This window comes from Heliangelus exortis, chromosome 1 (assembly GCF_036169615.1).
Source record: "Heliangelus exortis chromosome 1, bHelExo1.hap1, whole genome shotgun sequence".
In the NCBI taxonomy this organism is placed as follows: domain Eukaryota; kingdom Metazoa; phylum Chordata; class Aves; order Apodiformes; family Trochilidae; genus Heliangelus; species Heliangelus exortis.
The window spans coordinates 20,827,387-20,846,059 of NC_092422.1; the positions used below are offsets into that span (position 1 = coordinate 20,827,387).

General features: G+C 40.9%; 1 protein-coding gene across 1 annotated transcript; it reads left to right on the plus strand.

Moving 5' to 3' along the window:
- Positions 1-8,246: 8,246 nt before the first annotated feature.
- Positions 8,247-17,814, plus strand: POMP (proteasome maturation protein). Its single transcript, XM_071736535.1, has 6 exons — positions 8,247-8,361; positions 10,842-10,939; positions 11,767-11,827; positions 13,829-13,930; positions 15,605-15,698; positions 17,309-17,814. The coding sequence occupies exons 1-6, from the start codon at positions 8,359-8,361 to the stop codon at positions 17,374-17,376; spliced, it is 426 nt and encodes a 141-aa protein (XP_071592636.1). The 5' UTR covers positions 8,247-8,358; the 3' UTR covers positions 17,377-17,814.
- Positions 17,815-18,673: the final 859 nt, after the last annotated feature.

Here is an 18,673-nt window from a genome sequence, read left to right on the forward strand (position 1 = left end):
AGTTTGAATAAAATATTACTCAGAGACAACACTGCAATAAAGTGTCTTGAAATGGGACGATTCAGGATTTCCTCAGGGACTGCTTTTAGGATTTCGGTCCCATGTAATATTTCCATAACTCTTGGTCCCACAAGAAGTAGGAATATGCTAATTAAAGTTAATGGTAGCCCAGAAAGCCAGGAGGTCTCAAACCAGAGGAATATCAGACTAATCACACACAGACTACTTTAGCATAATAAAAACATAACAGAATAAGACAGACCAATTGAGTAGAGATTAAGAACAAAGCTTTCTGCAGCAAAGTTGTCAGTTAAAGCTATCTGGTGCAGAGAAAGTTTGAGGATAGCCTATGAAGCACCCGTGTGATGCAACTACGAAAAAAAATGAAATGTGGACCTGTATGAGGAGAACTGTATTACTGTAGCTGTGTAGGCACCGACATGACCTTATCTGAAGCACCCTACCAAAATCTGAATTACTCGTGTTCAAGAAATGTAAAATTGAATCCTGTTCTGGGAGTGGTTACTGGGATTTTCACAGACTGGAGGCTTCTTGTCTTCTTCATGGAGTAAGAGCCGTGTGAGCTAAAAGCCAACAGCACACACAGGCAGAAACTGTCTGTAAATGTTGTCTGCCCAGACATGTGGTTGTACCATGACCAGAGCAAAGAGATTCCAGCACAAACACCCAGCATAAAAACTGTCAAGGAAGAAGAAAGAGGAATGGGATCAAGTTATCTTGATGCAAGATTTTAAGAAGTTATGAAAATAATTATATAGCATGGTTCTTTGTAACAGCAATGTACAGGGCTCAGTGAATCCCTTGAATCCAAATGTTGACCTCCCTTCCCCCTCTTTGTCTCCCTTGAGCCCGTATATTACTTTGATCTGCCCACTCTAATCCTTCACCACAAAGGTATTCACACAAATTTACTCTCAGAGGAGGATGTGACAGTCTCCCTTGAAATGTCCACTGTATATACTTCCCAAACCCTTTAAGGACTGTTTGCTCCTTTGAATAAATGGCTTGGGGTTTGTTTTTCCGGTAATATTTTACAACTTTAAAAAGTCCTTCTGAGGAAGAAACAGCACAAGTTTTTACAGTTCATTTGCATCTTCTTTGTTCCAGCCTAAATCTAATTATTTAGAATAGATATCTGTATATATATATACATATATATATATATATACATAATTTTTTTTTTTAACCTGGAAGCTCTCTATGAATCCAATTCACAATCTCCCTTTACAATAATCAAGCAAATCAAGTTCACAGTTTCTTTTGAAACTAAAAATAGGGAATTTGATTGATGTTATGAACTCAATTTGTTTCCTCTCTCCTTAGTTTTAGTTCAGTATGTTAAATAACCTCTACAGCACTGTAATGGCATGTGCTTCAATAGCTTTGATCAAATAAACTTGTACCAGCTTTCTGCTGCAACATTCTTTAATTATTAAGTGCTGCCAGTGTTTGAATTCATAGACAGTTTCTGTCACAAGCATTTCCTAATGATGCTATATAAACTGAATAGGAACTCTTAGTGTAGTACAGAGTTCCAGCAGCACCCCTTCAGCATGTTTCAGCAGTAAACCTGAGGACAGGAACATGATTTAAACTGTTAGTAAAAGATATAACACAAAAAATAAATAATTCAAAAGTCATGAAATAGCTGTAGAGACTCAGAATTAGCAGGTGCAATACAAAGAGCAAACAAAGTTAAGCCCATTGTGTGAAAAACCTACAGTAAGGAAGTATGACAAAAAAAAAAAAAAAAAAAAACAAAACCTCCATGGGAAATGTACAATCATAGCTTCCAGAAAAATGAACGAGAATAAAAATTGTAATACATTATTTTCTCCATAGAAACAATTAATTGACTGCCAACACCCTTGACAATATAATAGTGTTGAACTTCATAGACTCTTTTCCTGAAGAAACACTGTAATAGTTCTTCTGTACAAAAACAACGTTGCCCTTTTATTCCTGCCTTGAGTCGGTGAAATGTGCCAGGTGGGATCTGGTACCAGTATCAAACTGGAATTCAAGCAAGCTCTCTGCAGGTGCCGGGGGCTGTACACCAGCTGCTTCCAGTACAACCTCTCTTTACCTACATGCCAGCAAAGGAGAGGTTTTCTATTAGAAATGACTCATCAGATTGAAACGCAAGCCCAAGCTTGGCCAAAATTCAGGATGCTCTAGACCCATTTCTGAGTTTGTTGGCTGAACCTCGGCACGCTGGCTCACATGCTGAGGAGCTCACCCCATAATTGCCTTTGAAGATCTGGGCTTAACTCTTCCTAAGCCAGTCATCCCCAAGCCATCCATGTGACCAGTGGTTAGATCAGAAACTTTGTCAGGCTGTTGTTTTTAAAATGACAAAAAATACGTGGAGAAAGTTTTCTCTTGGCAGTCCCTTATATAAAATAAACATTAATTTTAGCAATACACAACTTTTTGCTGAAAATGACAGTTTTCAATGCAAAATGCCAACTTTTCAGTTTGGTGACTACTGACTCATTTATTGTCCCCAGCTGTAAGAGGAAATTAAGGTGAATTCTGATTTTTTTGCTGCTTAATGGAGATAGTTATGAGTCAGAGCAGTCTCAGGCTCTCCTCTTGCTGCTAGGCATTTTGGCAAACTCTTGGGTATTTTTTTTTTTCCTGCACAGTAGCAGGAATGGGAAGTAATGTTCCATTCAATTCTTTCAGCTGTGACTACTATTAATTATTTTCAAGGTTTCCCTAAGGAAGACACTGTCACAGGAAACGTGCTCTTAGTCTCACCTATATGTGCTTCTGGGAGGTGAATCACTCCAAGTTAAGGGGGAAGATAAAAATGGTTTTGCTGTGAATTCTCATGAGAGCCTTGGTTTCAGTGCCAAAAAACAAAAGAGCTTCTGGAGCAGTGAGATCCTGCCTATATGAACACTGGACAGATTAAACTTTGGATTCAGGGTGAAAGATTGGTTTAAGAATTAAATGGTCACAAGAAGGTAATATATTTACTTAGCTGTGAGTAGGGAAGAACTCCTAACCCATTCCCCCAGGTACAGCCCATGTAGCTTGAGCTGTTGCATGCACATTGCTTCTTATCTTTCGGCTGTTTTTTCATAATTCTCATGGTGTTGCGAGTGAAGTGAAAAAGTCCCCGAAATCAGCCACTATCATTTAACTCCCAGCTAGACTGAGGCAGCCGGGAAGCGAGGAGGAGGAGGAAGGCAGGTTCAGGGTGTTTGGCTACTGAGCAGCCCCTAGTGCCTCGCTCTCCGAGTTGCAGCCTCCGGTTTTGCTGTCTCCGCAAGAGAAGGACGGAAAAGAGAAGCCCAAGTTTCTCGGAGTCCGAAAAACGGATTGCTACAAAGAAAGAGAGAGTACGGGTGCCATTCTGAGACTTAAAAAAGCACTGATACGCTACAAGATAGGCCATCACTTCAAGACAACGAGGACTTTTTTTTTAATTCAAGGACATAACCTGGATTAAAAAAACAAACAAAAAAAAAAACCCAAACTTGTTTGATCTGCTGAAACAGGACGTGAAGACACTTCTAGAGATACACTATCTCCTCACTTAAAATTAACTAATGGTGTACAACTCAAATAATGAAAGAAGGGATTGTTAGTGTTATTTCTACACTAGATGCCACAGCACATTAATGACATTAACGTTTCCTAGAGAGATAACAATGCCCATTTTTTGGTCATTTGTCTGACTGGTTGCTGCAGTTGGATGATGAGGATGGGCAAGCTTTGATTCAAGCAAATCCTTCATGCTGTAGAGTTTGCTGGTAAACAAACAGGAAAAAGCAATCTGCTTTGGCAGTATGTGGGATTCTTTTTTATTAATATTATTTTCTCCCTGCAACAGTAACTTTTTTTCTAAATACTTTCACCAGCTTCAGGAAAGGGTGGGTTAGAGTCAGGGGTTTCCTGAGCCTTTTCAGAACATGGTTTTAACGTAGCTGTGTGTTCAGAAGAGCCCCTAGAGAGTCTTGTTTTGGAACACTCTGACGCCTACACGTTATTATCTTTGCTACGTTTTGCAGTTTTATGTGAAATTTATTTTTAATCTTTAACAAAACATGCCCCTGTTTATCTTAAATTCAGAAAAGGTTTAATAATTTAAAACAAAATAACTTTTTAAATAATTAGATTTACAATGAATGCCAAAACATAAAAGTATAAAGCAAGTTAACAAGAAAGGACTTCTTAACGATCAAAGAAAATGTGTTTATTTGACTTTATTAAAAATAAATAAAAAGTACTTTCACTTTGACAGGTTATAAGTAGCTGTTGACAGAAACCAGTGAAAGAGTTTCCCTGTCCCACAGGATAAAAGTTTTCTTCTGATAGAGGTTCACGTACTCAGAACAGATTGCCCAAGGATACGTCAAAGGAATTGTATATTGAAAAGAGACAAAGATTCATCAGTATTAAAAAGCATGGATGAAAAGGCAGGTTTCCTTGGACAACATTCTTCTTTTGCTATTATTAAGTAGGACTGATGGTGTAAATCAGTGGGCATTTCTATATTCCTGTCACTTTATACATAAAAAGCTCTGGGAATGGAAGAGGTAAAAAGTACCATTTAATTTAGCAAAGAGGCAGGATATATTGGCTCCAAAACAAAGCAGCAGAGTTCCCAGAAGGATGGTGGTCTCCATAGATCTCCTATTCTAAGGGCAGAGGAGGGTGGGATGTGGCAGCTTTGCCCCAGTCAGCCATGACAAGTTTCCACTTCACTGAGGAAGCCTCTCCCTGAGGCCTCCCTGGGAAACGCACAGACCTCTCATGACACGATGCTGTGCTGGGATCCAGGCAAGAAAAAGCTAAATAGTGGGAACAGGAATTTGAGTCAGGATGTCTAAAACTTCGTTTAATGAGGTTTTATGTTTGTTAACACCAATTTAACCGTAAAAAGAGCACTTCAAACAGCGTGGTTTTTAAAAAACAAAACAAAAAAACCCAAACTTTCCTCATTTCTAAAACATAAAAGAACCCATGGTCTAAAGATCACTTGAAACCACAGAGAAGTCCTCCAGCTAAACCAAGGAGACCAGATTTGACATTCCACAAATGCTGACGTAAAAAACATCCAGAAAATATCGAAAACATTCATGCATTTTGACCTTCTCTACACAGTGATGAAAAAAATAATTCTCAAAAAAAAAAAACAACCAAAAAAAACCCCAAAATAACTTGCAGGTCATCTTTAAAAGCCACGTGTGAAAATCCCATATTTACAGAGGTAATCACTTTAAAGGAGCATTAGTTATTTTCACACTAATTTTAGAGTGTCCACACACTCTTTTAAGAATGTCCACATAGAAGAATGGTCTCTTTAGCAACCACAGTCACTGCATTCCACTTTCCACCCTGTTACCAACTGCTTGGAATATGACTTCAGAGCCTCTTCAGACCTGCACGCCAGCAGCACTCCTTGGCAGGGAGGCTCCAGCACACGGGGCCCTGTGTGTGGTGCAGGGGCTGCTGTGCCTGGGGCAGAGTCTGGGGGTTTCTGGGGGCAGCCTTGAAATCATCTGCACAGAGAGGTCAGCCAAACCTACTGCTTCTGAGCAGGCAGAGCACCCCCAGCTCACCACACGCTCTCATTTCTGATCCAAAGCTTGATCAGGAGTTACAGCTGCTCGTGGAACTCCCACCAGCTGGCAGTGGGGTCACAGAGAGATATGAGATGCTACTCCAATTGTCCACCCCCATCGGGATGCTCACTGTAAGATCATTCAAACAAAGCTGTTTGTGAAAGAAATTGAGCCTTGCTCCAATTTAAACTACTTGGTAATTTGATGAGAAAATGTGTGTGTGGTGTGTGTTTATGTCTGGAAGTTTTCCCTAGCATGAAAGCCTGTCTTTAAAGGAAAACCAGCTCTTTCTTGCAATGTATGTTCTTTTATGTTATGCAGCCTGGACTGCGGGTTGCAGTGATGTCAAAAATGTACATGCAGTGATTGCATCCTGTCTGTGTCCTGCAAGAATGACTTTGAAAATTAGATGTTTCATCTCTACAGTCATATCCTGATCAACAAAGTCAGTCAATAAATAAATACATTTAGTGACAAACCTAGCTTTTTCTGTAAGCTGCAGTCAAACAGGAACTTGATTTGTTTTTTGTATTCACATCTATTCTATAATAATGAATCCAGCTCCACAATACCCGAGTACCCATTATAAGATCAGAGAGACCTTTGTGGTACCCGTTTTCCTAAAAATTATTTGAAAACCCCAGTCCTCCATTCTTATTCTTTTGAAGTCTTTGCTTTAAGCCAAAGACCCGAATACAAAGGGCCAGAACTTCAGCTGAGAATGTTTTTTCTAGGTGGTGAATTGATTTTGCCCAAGAAAGAGGAAGACCAAATATAACACGTATGAATTTTTCAGTGATTTTTTCCAAAGCTGAGATTACCATTAAAACGTAGAGAAAACTGACTTCTAAATACTGCTTTTTGTGCAAGAATTGGTGTTTAGTTTTTACATATGGAGTTTGCAGCATCAGGGTAATTTGGGGAAAATTCTTAAAGGGTTGAATGTGCTACAGGTCTCAGAAGAAATAAGTAAAATAGACCAGGTGCTCACCTGGAGCTACGCATCGGAATTGTCGAAAACTTTCTCGTGATTGTCAGAAAGTTGTTCAAAGTTCTTTAAGTACATGCTAATACTAATTCTCTTATTATACCATTATTGTGGTTATTAATACCTGTCTATTAACACATCATTCTCAAAACAGATTTCCATAGATTAACAGACACACCCCTGGGGATCACTGACAGAAGACCAAGTCCCTGAGGGCTGCCCACAGTCCCTGGTGTGGCAGTGTATGCTGACACCTCTCTCATTCCCACAGCACTGCCCAGGGAGGCTCCATGGCTGGCCCAGGGCCCAAGGATATATTTATCTCAGGATCACAGGATCGTTCAAGTCAAGAAGGACCTGTAAGATCATCCAGTTCAAGCTTTAGTCTAACTCTGCTAACCTAGCTCTACCAGCCCACTGCTAAGCCATGTCCCTAAGCACCATACCTATGTGATACGTATCCACATTCAGACATGGTGACTCAATCACTTCCCTGGGCAGACCATTCCAGTGCATGATAACCTTTTCCATAAAGAAGTTTTTCCTGGCATCCAACCTAAACCTCCCCTAGGGCAACTTGAAGCCTTTCCCCTTATCCTGCTGCTAGTTACTCATGAGTAGAGATCGGTCCCTCCCTCGCTACAACCTCCTTTCAGGTAGTTGCAGAGTGTGATGAGCTCTCCCCTCAGACTCCTCCACTTCAGACTAAAATTATGCCTCCTTGTCTCATTTCACTGCCTCAGGCTGTCACTGCTGTGAAGCTGTTGGTGTCACCCAAGCCCTCTGCTGCTGGTGGCCTGTTGGGAAAGGGTCTGTTTGAGCAAGAGCAGCACCCTACACCCAACACCACAACATGACCACCCCAACCTATCAACTCCTGGGGACCAGGGCCATGCCAGAGCACCCAGGGTTTGGTGGCACATGGGGACAACGCGGTTCAGTCCACCAGCAGCAGAGCAGCCCCGTGGGCAGGGGAACCAGGGCCATGGAAGGCAGAGGATTATGATCCTGTACTCAGCACTGGTGAGGCTGCACCTCGAGTTCTGTGTTCAGTTCTGGGACCCTCAGGACAAGATGGACACTGAGCTGTTGCTGTGAGTTCAGAGAAGGGCAGCCAAGCTGGTGAAGGGTCTGGAGAACAAGTCCCAGGAGGGAACTGGGAATGTTTAGTTTGGAGATGAGGAGGCTGAAGGGAGACATTATTGCTCTCTACAACTGCCTGAAAGGGGACTTCCGGGGGGGTGGGTGCTGACCTCTCAAGATAGGGCTAGAGGAAATGGCCTGAATTTGCACAAGCAGAGGTCTAGACTAGATTTGAGGAAGAATTTCTTTACTGAGAGAGTAGTCAGGTCTGGAACAGGCTGCCCATGGGGGGTGGTGAAGTCACCATCCCTGGGAGCATTTAAAACCCGTGAAGATGAGGTACTCCAGAACATGCTCTAGAGGGCACGGTGATACAGCTGTAGATAAATACATTTTATTTATTTTATTGGTGGGGGGAATGTTGACAGTTGGACGCGGCGATCTTCTCGGTCTTCTCCAACCACTGCCGTTCCGTGACTGTGACTGCACCGGCACCGCTGCCACTCACGCCCCTCACGCCCCGCACGCCCCTCACAGCGGCCACGGCCCCGCCCCCTGCCAGGCCCCGCCCACCCGCGCGAGGCCGTCTCGAGGCGTGGCGCGGTTCCTTCCCTGCGTGTGACGCGGAGGGGCCGGGCGGAAGTGAGGAGGCGGGGGAGGCGGAAGTGGCTGCGGGAGTGAGGCAAGATGGTGAGTGCGGCGGTGGTGCGGGGGGAGAGAGGGGAGGGGAAGGAAAGGAAAGGAAGTGGGGCTGTCTCTCTTGGGGGGAGGTGTGGGGCGTGTGCGTCTGTCTGTCCCGCCACCCCCCAGGGCCGTTGGGATCCCCAGGGGGCGGTGGCCGTTGGGCGGTGGGGCCGTGCTGAGTCATGGGGGTCCGGCGCGGCCATGGCGGGCACTGGGGCTGTCGGGTCTTGGGCGGCCCTCGACCCCAGCCCGGCCGCTCTCCGCTAGGCCTTGTCACTGGCGCTCGGAGCCGGGAAGGCGCGAAGGGTAACGCGGCTGCGGCTGAAGCTGTTCTGGAAAGGGGAGGGGGGGGAGAGAAGGGGAGGCCGAGCGCCCCGGGGAGTCCCGGCCCCCCGCGCCTTCGTGCGCCGCAGCTGTGGCGGAGGGAGGCCGTGCCTCGGTCCTCTGTGGTGAGAAGCTGTGGGGTCACCACCTGAGGCGGACAGGGCATCGGCGTGACTGGAGGGCGTTACTTTTTGGGAGTTTTTAATGATTTTCTCCTCGCATCGTCTTTTACTTTGATTTTCCCTTTTATCAGGTCTTCCAGGTAGCATATCTCTACTATTGCTTTACAGCAGTCTCAGAAAGGTCTGGTCAGTGTTGAGTACATCAGTTTGTAGAGGCTTTATATGAATGCATTAACAGGTGTTTTAGGGTTTTCTAATAGTTGTTAGGTCATTGGTAATTATTAACACCTTAGCACAAAAGACCTTCACTGCGACTGAATTTTTTGTTGGGTCCAACAGTGCTTTTTGAAAACACTCCTGTGCTGAACAGCTTGTCCCTGTCACCTTCCACAGATTATTGCTGTTACTTTCCAGAATTTATTATTATTGGTTGAGCAGTTTGTGTGAACTATCCTAAAATCAGGCAGGTTATGAAGATGAAATTAATGGTCTGGGTTAAGATGGCTTTAGTTAGTAAGTCTGTGGAGCTGTGGTTTTCTGGGCTTCTGCTATAAGCAGAAGTTTTTCCTTTGCTCTTTCAGTTAACTGGCAAACTAGACTGCATGAATACACCTGGTCCTCTTTATGGCAGCCTTAAGCCATGGTTAAAATCAGTCTGGGCTTATTTGGTTGTGTCTGGATCACAGGATCACAGGATGGTTTAGGTTGGAAAAGACTTCAAGATCATCCAGTCCAACCTTTGACCAGCACCATAATCTAACTACTAAATCATGTCCCTAAGGACCAGGTTCAAATGCCTTTTAAATACCTCCAGGGATGGTGACTCCACCACTGTTCTGGGCAGGCCATTTCAATGCCTGACAACCCTTTCAGTGAAAAAATATTTTCTAACATCCAGCCTAAACCTCCCTTGGCACAGCTTCCATCCATTCCCTCTGGTCCTATCACAGTCCCCTAAGGAGAAGAGGCTGTTTCCCTCTTTGCTCCAGGACTTGCCTTTCGTAAACCCCTGCTGGCTGGGCCTGATCACCTGGTTGCCTTGTATGTACCTCGTGATGGTACTCAAGATGCCCTGCTCCATAACCTTCCCTGGCACCAAGGTCAGACTGACAGGTCTAGAGTTCCCCAGATCATCCTTCCGGCCCTTCCTGTAGATGGGTGTTATATTTGCCAGTTTCCAATCAACTGGGACATCCCCAGTTTGCCAGGACTGTTGATAAGTAATGGAGAGTGGCTGGGTGAGCACTTCTGCCAGCTCCTTCAGTACCCTCAGGTGGATCCCATCCAGTCCCATGGACTTGTGCACATCCCTGCAGCACAACAGGGCACTGATCATTTCCTCCTGGACTATGGGGGCTTCATTCTGCTCCCCATCTTGGTCTCCCAGTTCAGGGAGCTGTGTCCTCAGGGAGCAATTGGTGCTGACAAAGACTGAGGCAAAATGAGTACTCAGTAATTTGGCCTTTTCCTTGTCACAAGTTTCCCCTCACATGTCAAGTAGACGGGGAAGCTTCTCCCTAGCTCTTCTTTTGCTGTTTACGTATTTATAGAAACTCTTTCTATTATCTTTACTGACACTGGGCAGATTTAATTCAAGCTGAGCTTTGGCCTCTCTAGTTTTCTCCCTACATATCTTTGGAGCAACTTTGTAATCTTCCTGATCTGCCTGCCCATCTTTCCATAGCCAATAGACTTTCCTTGTATTGGAGTAAATGAAGGAATGCTCAGACGTCTTCTGTCCTGTCAGCTGAGCAGCACCTGCCTTTTTCCTTTCCATCCCTGCAGACCAGGGTGGGGACCAACAAGGGGTAATTGCAAATTTCACTGTTTCAGCCAGACCAAAAAAATGTATTTTAAGTGCCTTTAGCTGTTAGTAGGCTCTCTGAAAGAATTCACTTACTGTGTTGTTTGTGGTTTGGGGCTGTTGAGTTTGGGGTTTTTGCTTCTTTTTCTTGTTTATGTTTTGTTTTGGTTTTTTTGTTTGGCCTGTATAAAAGGGATCTGATTCTGCTAAAGTAATCCTTGCTTTTTTTGTTGCAGAACTCCAGAGGTGCTGCTTCTTTTTTGAAGGATAGTATCCCACTTACAGATTTGTCAGCTTCAGGACCATTTGAAGGTTATGATCTTCTGCGTAGAGGGTGCGCTTTACTTTTCCTTGTTGAATTGTGTCACACCCAATGCTGAACTTCAGATACAGGAAGAAAGGATTTGTTGAATGTGGCCTTTTGAAAGAAGGTTCTTGGAAAGTGTATCACAAAATCTATGCCCTGAAGTGCAAATATTTAATCAGCTTGTCTTTCAAGTGTGAACTTTCTGTGAAATATCACTTCAAGAAGTAGGTAACATTGACAGGATTTTACCTGTGTGGTGCTGCTCTTTACAGAAGAGATAACAAAGTATTAATAATTATGAAATGCACACTAGTTTTAATGTATGCGAGTGTGCCATAGCACCATAGGATATGGTTAATTTCAACATTGGTATACACTATAATAAAAATAGTGATTTTGGTTTTGCCATTTTATGTGAGTGCAAACCTATGTACATGTCTTGGATAATGAATATAAAATAAGTCAGTGGAGTTGAAACCATGGGTAATACAACTGTAAGTTGGGAAGCTAAGTGTGTACAGTATTCAGCTGCAAAAGCTTGGAACCTATAAAATCAGATGTCATGTAGCTTGGGCATAATTATATTTATGATGTTTTCATTTATTAATAAATTTCTCTCTATTTGTGAAGGGTGTCAGGGAAGGAAAACTGTTTTTCTGTTTTAACAAACATAAAGGAAACGGGATGGTCTTTGCTGCTTCATTGTTAAGCTTTTTTTTCTTCTTTGGTAATTCAGTCTGTGCTAATTGTGTGTCTCTGCAGATCGATGTTTGTATCCGAGATCAGTTTTGGAATGAACTTTTAAACAATATTCCAGTTAATTTGAAGTTCAATTTTCTTACTTGTATTTTTAGCTTTACAAGTGTGAAAAGTGAGTTGATGCCCAGACACCCACTGGAGCTGTCAGAAAAAAATGTAAGTATAACATCAAATGTAGCCATCTTCACTCTAATTGGTTAAGAAGTTTAAATTCACAATATGGTTACCTGGACCTCTTTGAGAAGTAACAAGGAATCAGCGGGATCTTGCCTATAGCAGAATAGAGGTGTTCAACGATAGTAACATTTTATTTATACAAATAACATTGTTGTCAAATTTGTTTAACATTAAACTCCCACTTGTGACTCTCTCCACTTAAAGTATGTAAGCAGGCTTCCAGGATTTACTTACTCAGGTTTAATCAAGTAAAAGTTAAGCTAGTTGTGTCAGCTGTCTCTCTGGTTGGGTGGGGGGCACAACTGTCACTTCTGGAAGGCTGATCCTCCCTTTTTGTCTATAAGTTTACCATTATCTTCATTTTCACTTGATCCTGCCTAGAAATTTTACAGCTAAATTTTGTCCTGAGCGTATGCAGTCTCGCCTGGCTCGGTCATTGCTCTTGGACCACTTAAGAGTGTGGCCTCTGGACCACAGGTTGAAGTAAAAGGGAAACTGGGTGGAGAACCTGGGCTGAGTAGCTGATTGAACTGAATCTTGTCTCTGGTGCCTACTTCATCAGCACAGAAAATTTAATTTAATGAAATGTTCTCAAGCAAAGGCAGTATTTGAATAGAATGTTCAAAACTTCTAAGCTAATCAGCGTGAAAAGATCTGAATATAATGTCCAATATTTTCTAATCCAAACCAGTTTTTATAGCTGACTTCTGTAACTTGGTTTTTAACTTTCTTGCTGTATAAAACCTGTGCATCATGAAAAGATTATGCTAGAGAGAAAAAAATGCACCTAAATAATTAAAATAGACAATGTGATACCCTAAGAAGTATGTGAAACTGCTGAATTGTTTTTTTCTATGGATTATTTGGTTAGTTTTTCTGTAAGTTTATGGCTGATGTATCCAAGAATTATTTTCATGTACACTTGAACGGGTAAAGACTTAACCAGAGATAAGTGCCATAAATGGTATAATGCCATAAATGGTAGGTTATTCAGATACTATTAAGAGACAACAAATGTTTCTGCTACCCATATAAGGACCCCTACCTTTTAAAAATAAAGTGCAATAAATGAAAAATAATGTGATTGGGACTGTAGGCTTGGGATGAAGCATGTAAATTGTATTTTCTGCTAACTTTTATAGAGCATTCAATATAGGTTGTTTAAAAGAAAATGCATGTTATGCCTTTGACTTCTATTTTCCTGTTGGTGCTTGAGATCCCTTTGCATGGATGGGATGATATTCTTGTAAGCTTTTGTCATGGTGATGGAGTACAGGTTTTAAAATATTAAAAAAAAAGTATTTTTTGTTTTACTTTACAATATTGTATTGTGTGAACATTACAGGTATGCAGTCACCACTCTAAAAGCCAAATCTGAGACTGGATTACTCAAGCTTAAGTTGAACATTAAGCATAAGTTACTTCTTTGTGCTTCAGTGTCCATGAGCCAGCTCTTTTCCATTAAAATCATCCTGTACCAAATAGATTTTGTTTTATTGAAGAGTATTAGAGCAGTTGGTAGAATTATGAGCTTTCTTTTGAGTTTTAGAGCCATATGGCCTATGTATGGTGTTCTGTCTTCCTAATTGATCAGATAAGAAGTACTGTAAGAGTTTTCAAGTAGAGTCTTTGATGATTAACAATAACATCAATTGTGGCTTTCAAGTTTGTGTTCTGCCTTTAAACCAGACTTAGGTTCCAAGTCATGCTGACAATATATAAAGTAGTGCAGAACTACACCACTTGGTGGTGTCCTGACTGTCAAAAATAACAAAATAAAATTGCTATTGAGTTGTAATAAAATCCAACAAGAAGCAGTATCAGTTTCATAAAACAAATATTGCTGCATCACTACATTTTGTATTTTTACATGTAAGTTTAACAAGTATGTTTAGTTAGTTAGGATATCACAGGTCTTTTCTATGACTGTATTTGAAAATAACTTTTGTTAAAAAGTAAAATCAATGTTGTTTGTGATAGTTCCAGTTAAATCAAGACAAAACAAACTTCGACACACTGAGAAATATTCAAGGACTCCACGCAACTTTAAAGCTGCAGATGGAATTCAGAGCAGTGAAACAGGTGGGCATTTTTATTACACTGGTATAACTTTAATAACTTAAAAATTTTTATTAATCTCAGAACATATTTTCATGGACTAGCTCCCTGTAATCCTTCATAGAAAAGCAGGAGGAATTGAGTATTAATTCTTGGGAAGGAATCTCTGCATCTGTAGGGCACAGAGACATTGGGATCTGAAGCCAGTAGTGATTTGGGAGTAGATATGGAGATAACATGAGACCTGGAGCAGGTAATTTGCTATGCTTATTGCTGTTCCATAGCATTCCTTGTGAGATCAGAGGAGGTCTGTAGGGAGTTCATCTCAAAGGTTTTAACTCTTAGTTGAGAAGCTGAGTCTGTCTTGTTTTCCTTTTTGTCTCCTGGGATGGAGAATAACAGGAGGGAGGCTGACTTTGTCTCATAGGAAACACAGAAAGCTCAATGGCTCTAGTAAACTTGCTTTGGCTTGCTGAAGGTTGTCAAGCTATTAAGAGGGTTTTTTTCTAAGTGAGTTCAAGCAATTTTAGACTCCCTTCCAGTGGATGAGGTGCTACTGAACCACAGTGAGCTGCATGAAACTTGACAGAAATGACTGATCCTGAAAATGTGGAAGCCAGACAGAGGTTGTATGAAGACATCCTTTGATCTCAGCTTGCTATCTTGGGAGAAAAATCTTTTCTTTAACTGGTGTTAGCACATGGCAGAAAATGAGGCTGGTGAGGATAATCCCACTAATGTGTCTGCACAGGTATTCCTGGGGGATGGGTGAGGGAAATACAGTGATTTTTGACTCACAGCTTCACAGGTTACACAGATACACAGGTTCTCATGTGGTTTAATCTCACATTTTAAAAATATTTATTGGAATAATGCATGTGAACATCTGGTAATTGTGCCAATAATAATTATGGAAATCTTTGACATTGTTTTTGTATGTAAAGGGATCTCTGCATGATAATTTTATGGCTGTAAAAAACGTTCATGATATAACTATCACTCCTAACAGTGAATGCACTTCCAAGTACAGATATGCCATACTCAGAATATTTAGCATCTGAATGCTGTGTGTACAACTTGAATTTTGCTTATAATACTGTGGATGAAGTGTACAGAAGAGAGTGTTGAAAGTAACTGGGTCTGTACTTGATGCTTCAGCATTGGTGGGAATGAAAGAAATAATTATTATTTAGATTAATTACAAGGAGGGCTTTGTTTAGATGTGAAAATCAATATAGCCCTTTCACTTACTTTCTTGACTTGTGTTAAGATACGTAGAAAACTTAAGAGTGTAATTTCCAAACACTGCAGTCAGTGTAAGTCAGTCATCCAAAACTGAGTTCCTGGTGTTGGTGTGTTTGTTGCAGTGAGCCTCCCCAGCTTTATGTGATAAGAAAGGAGAAAAAAACCCACCCTGCTTTTTTTTTTTTTTTTTTTTTTTAACTACTCTATTTGCTGCAGCAGCTAAAAATCTAGTGAGAGGCTGCTCTTTTCAAACCAGAGATAAACCATAGAAGATGATAGTGGTAGGCAGGTTTTGCTATCTATGTGTGCCAGCAGTTCTCTTCTTTCATTGTTTGGAAACGAGAAGTGACTTGCTTGTCACTTTCATCAGTCACTCTAGGCTGAGAAATCCAAATATAAATCCCCTCAATTTCAGGCTTGCAGAAGCTTGAACTACTGTTGATTTTTTTACAGGTCCAGCGTCTCCCATTCCTTCACAGCTCAAATGTAGCACTGGATACTCTGAGGGGAAATGATGAATACATTGGGTTTGAGGATATCCTTAATGGTAAGTACATTCTGGTTTGAATGTTATAGAAACATTTAAAGGTGAAAGTTTGGAACTATGAAGTTTCTTTGGAACTATGAAGTTTCTTTGGAACTATGAAGTTTCTTTGGAACTATGAAGTTTCTTTGGAACTTTGAAGTTTCTTTGCCTCTAAGGAATAAGAGAATTAAATGCACAAAATACAAAGAAAAGCTACATCCTTAATGGCAAAGGCACACTGGGGGAAGAAAAAATAGATGTGGTTCAGCTGCTAGCTGTGTGGAAATTGCTCTGAAATACTGAGTAAGCCAGTATTTGCTTGTAGGCTGGGTTTCTAAAGAAGATGATTATGCATTTGTTGTATGCCTGTTTCTCCAGAAACCTTTTATGCTAGTGCAGGTTTTGACAGGTAGAGGTTACAAAAATACAAATGTTTTTAAAGTTCTGTAACTAAAAAGAAAGGCTTGTGGAGAGATACTAAACTAATGAACCAGAGATGTGGCAGATGGAAGGCTACCTCATTTTAACTCAACAGTCTGCAGTTGTGGTGGACTACAGACTGACACCATGTGTGGTGTGGAAAAAATAAACCTGGCAGAACAGTTTTAAAAAAAAAATATCTTTCTAGTTAAGGAGATGGAGGGTATTTTGGGGTGGGATTGAAGAATGGAAAGAGACAGGAAGATAGGAAACTGAAAATAATGTAGGGGTAAATGAGAGTCTAGAGATGAGATAAATCTGGGATTATTTTCTGGGACAGATTTACAGGTAAGGCAAGAGATCTTAAATCTTAGTCTGTTGTGGTTTAGGGGACAGAGGAAGGTCAAACAGAATTTACATTATTTTTGTTATTTACCTTTGTCCAAAACAAGCTATTAAACATTTATAGAGTGCTGAGGAGTGAGTGGGCTATAAGTGTTTTTTTCTTAAGACTCTATCAGATGGGGCTGGGTTACTTAATTTTGGTCTCTGGAGGAATCAAAGGCATTACTACATCTTATTTATAAAAGGAAAACACTGATACACTCATGAAAAAGGATGTGTTCCTTCCAAAGTGCAGTCACCACCTTTTTCTGATAACATTTGTGTACAGTGGCTAATGTCAACTGTACTTTACAGAATGGAGGGTATCTCAGAGATACTTAGGGGCACAGAATTTCTGCAAAACTAGGCATTAGGTGGAGAAGAGAGACCAACCACTGCTATGTCCCAATTAACAGAAGGGCTGGAGCACAATCTGTTGTGCAGAGAATTTGCATTGGAAAGAGATGTGGCAAACCTATGAAGAAGAACCTCAGTCAGACTGCTTGAGTTTTCTTAAGTACAAAATTCATCAGCTTTGAGACTCAGGCTACAGGAGACTGATCTTTGTAGAACTCTGTGGTTTTATTTGAAGTGTGTGTGTGCCATTAGGAAACACTGTTCCACTATAGATGTGCTATCTGATCACTGCTTGGGCTAGAGACTGAGTTACAGACCTGCATTGTGCAACACTGTCAAAAAAACAGTTGAGTAACTGTTACTCTCAGCATTAGAACTGAAAAAAAAAGGTCATGTTCACAGATACTGTGGGTCTTTGTAGCTTGATAAAAGCCTCATACTGTCAACTTCTTTTTTTTTTTTTCTTCCAGATCCTTCACAGAGTGAGGTTATGGGAGAACCCCACATTATGACGGAATACAAGCTTGGTTTATTGTAACAAAATGTACTCCACAAAAACTTCTGTGCTTATACTCCAGATCTAAATACATGATACTAAATTGACACTCAGTGTTAAACAGTCCTACAGTCATCATTTGCCTTCCGTGATGAAAAGGCACATTAAATGTTTAAAGTCTATGAATTGTTCTGTGCTTGTTGTCAATTATATAAATGTCCTGTAATTAGGTAGTTTAAATGATGTCTCTTCATACACTGCTCAGGACAATAGCTTCTTAACTATGGAAATGCTATATATGTATACAAGAAATCCAAAAATACACATGCATTTTAAAACTGCTTGCTGTGGGTAAATACATTTAATGGATGTTCTGTCAGAAGAACTTTTTAAAGGGGTAAAGGTGTTTTCCATTGAGTAACTCTGTTCATAAAAATTTCCATACACTTTTTAAACTATTGAATAAAAGTTTGCTATAAATGCTGTTGCGTTCCAAAATATATTTGATCATAAATCAAGAATCTCTTATCCACAACACACTGTTGTTCCTTTTTCCTGCAATATCTTTAAAGATCTTCAAACTAAGTGTGACAGTACCTAATAAAACTGCTGCAGTGAGAACATGGAGATACAGTGGTACTGGGTGACAGATAGAGAAATACTGTTATGTGAGCTTACTGAAATTGTCTTTATTGAGAGGGAATGAGAAGCCTGTACTTAAATGTACCTTTTAAAGGAACAGACCACTGAAAAGATTTGTGTTTATGTGTTTGGAGGTGTTTTACTAAATTCAGGTTGTAGCAACTGTTTCCTGATGTTGTACATGTTCATGTCACATATAAATCCTGCAAGGCATCTAATATGATGTGGCATATTACAAGGCAAAAAAAAAAAAGTCTGTGGTTCAAAAAATCTCTCTAGGCTCAGGCCAGAAAGGCTGAGGGTTTACCTCATCAGGTCTGGGACAAATAAAGTTACAGGCATAGATTTTTAGGATTTTCAGGTCTGCCATCCTCGCAGTGCTGTTCCAGAACACAAGGAGCTGTGCCATATTTGTATGCAGTTATGGGTACATAACAGCTCCCAGCTGCAGGGCACCTACCTAGTTGGCCTTCCCTGTTTTGGCTGAAGGATGGATGCTATTGTATCTAAGCAAAACACGATAAAACAAGTCATTTAGTAGAGATTTTCATTAGTGCAGCAAAGAGCAGACACAGATTAGGAGACTACATGTAATTTCTAGGTAGTTTTGATGAGTGAGTAGTGTACTTGAGTGTCATCTTGGGTGAGGTAAAGCCATAGATAGAGCAAGGAAGTTGCATTGCTCGTTATTTCTGTA

Excerpts from the sequence above, each read along its gene's own strand:
- POMP (XM_071736535.1), top strand. Across the intron at positions 10,940-11,766 it reads TATGATCTTCTGCGTAGAGG|CTTTACAAGTGTGAAAAGTG; the intron begins GTGCGCTTTACT and ends TTGTATTTTTAG. Across the intron at positions 11,828-13,828 it reads TGGAGCTGTCAGAAAAAAAT|TTCCAGTTAAATCAAGACAA; the intron begins GTAAGTATAACA and ends TGTTTGTGATAG.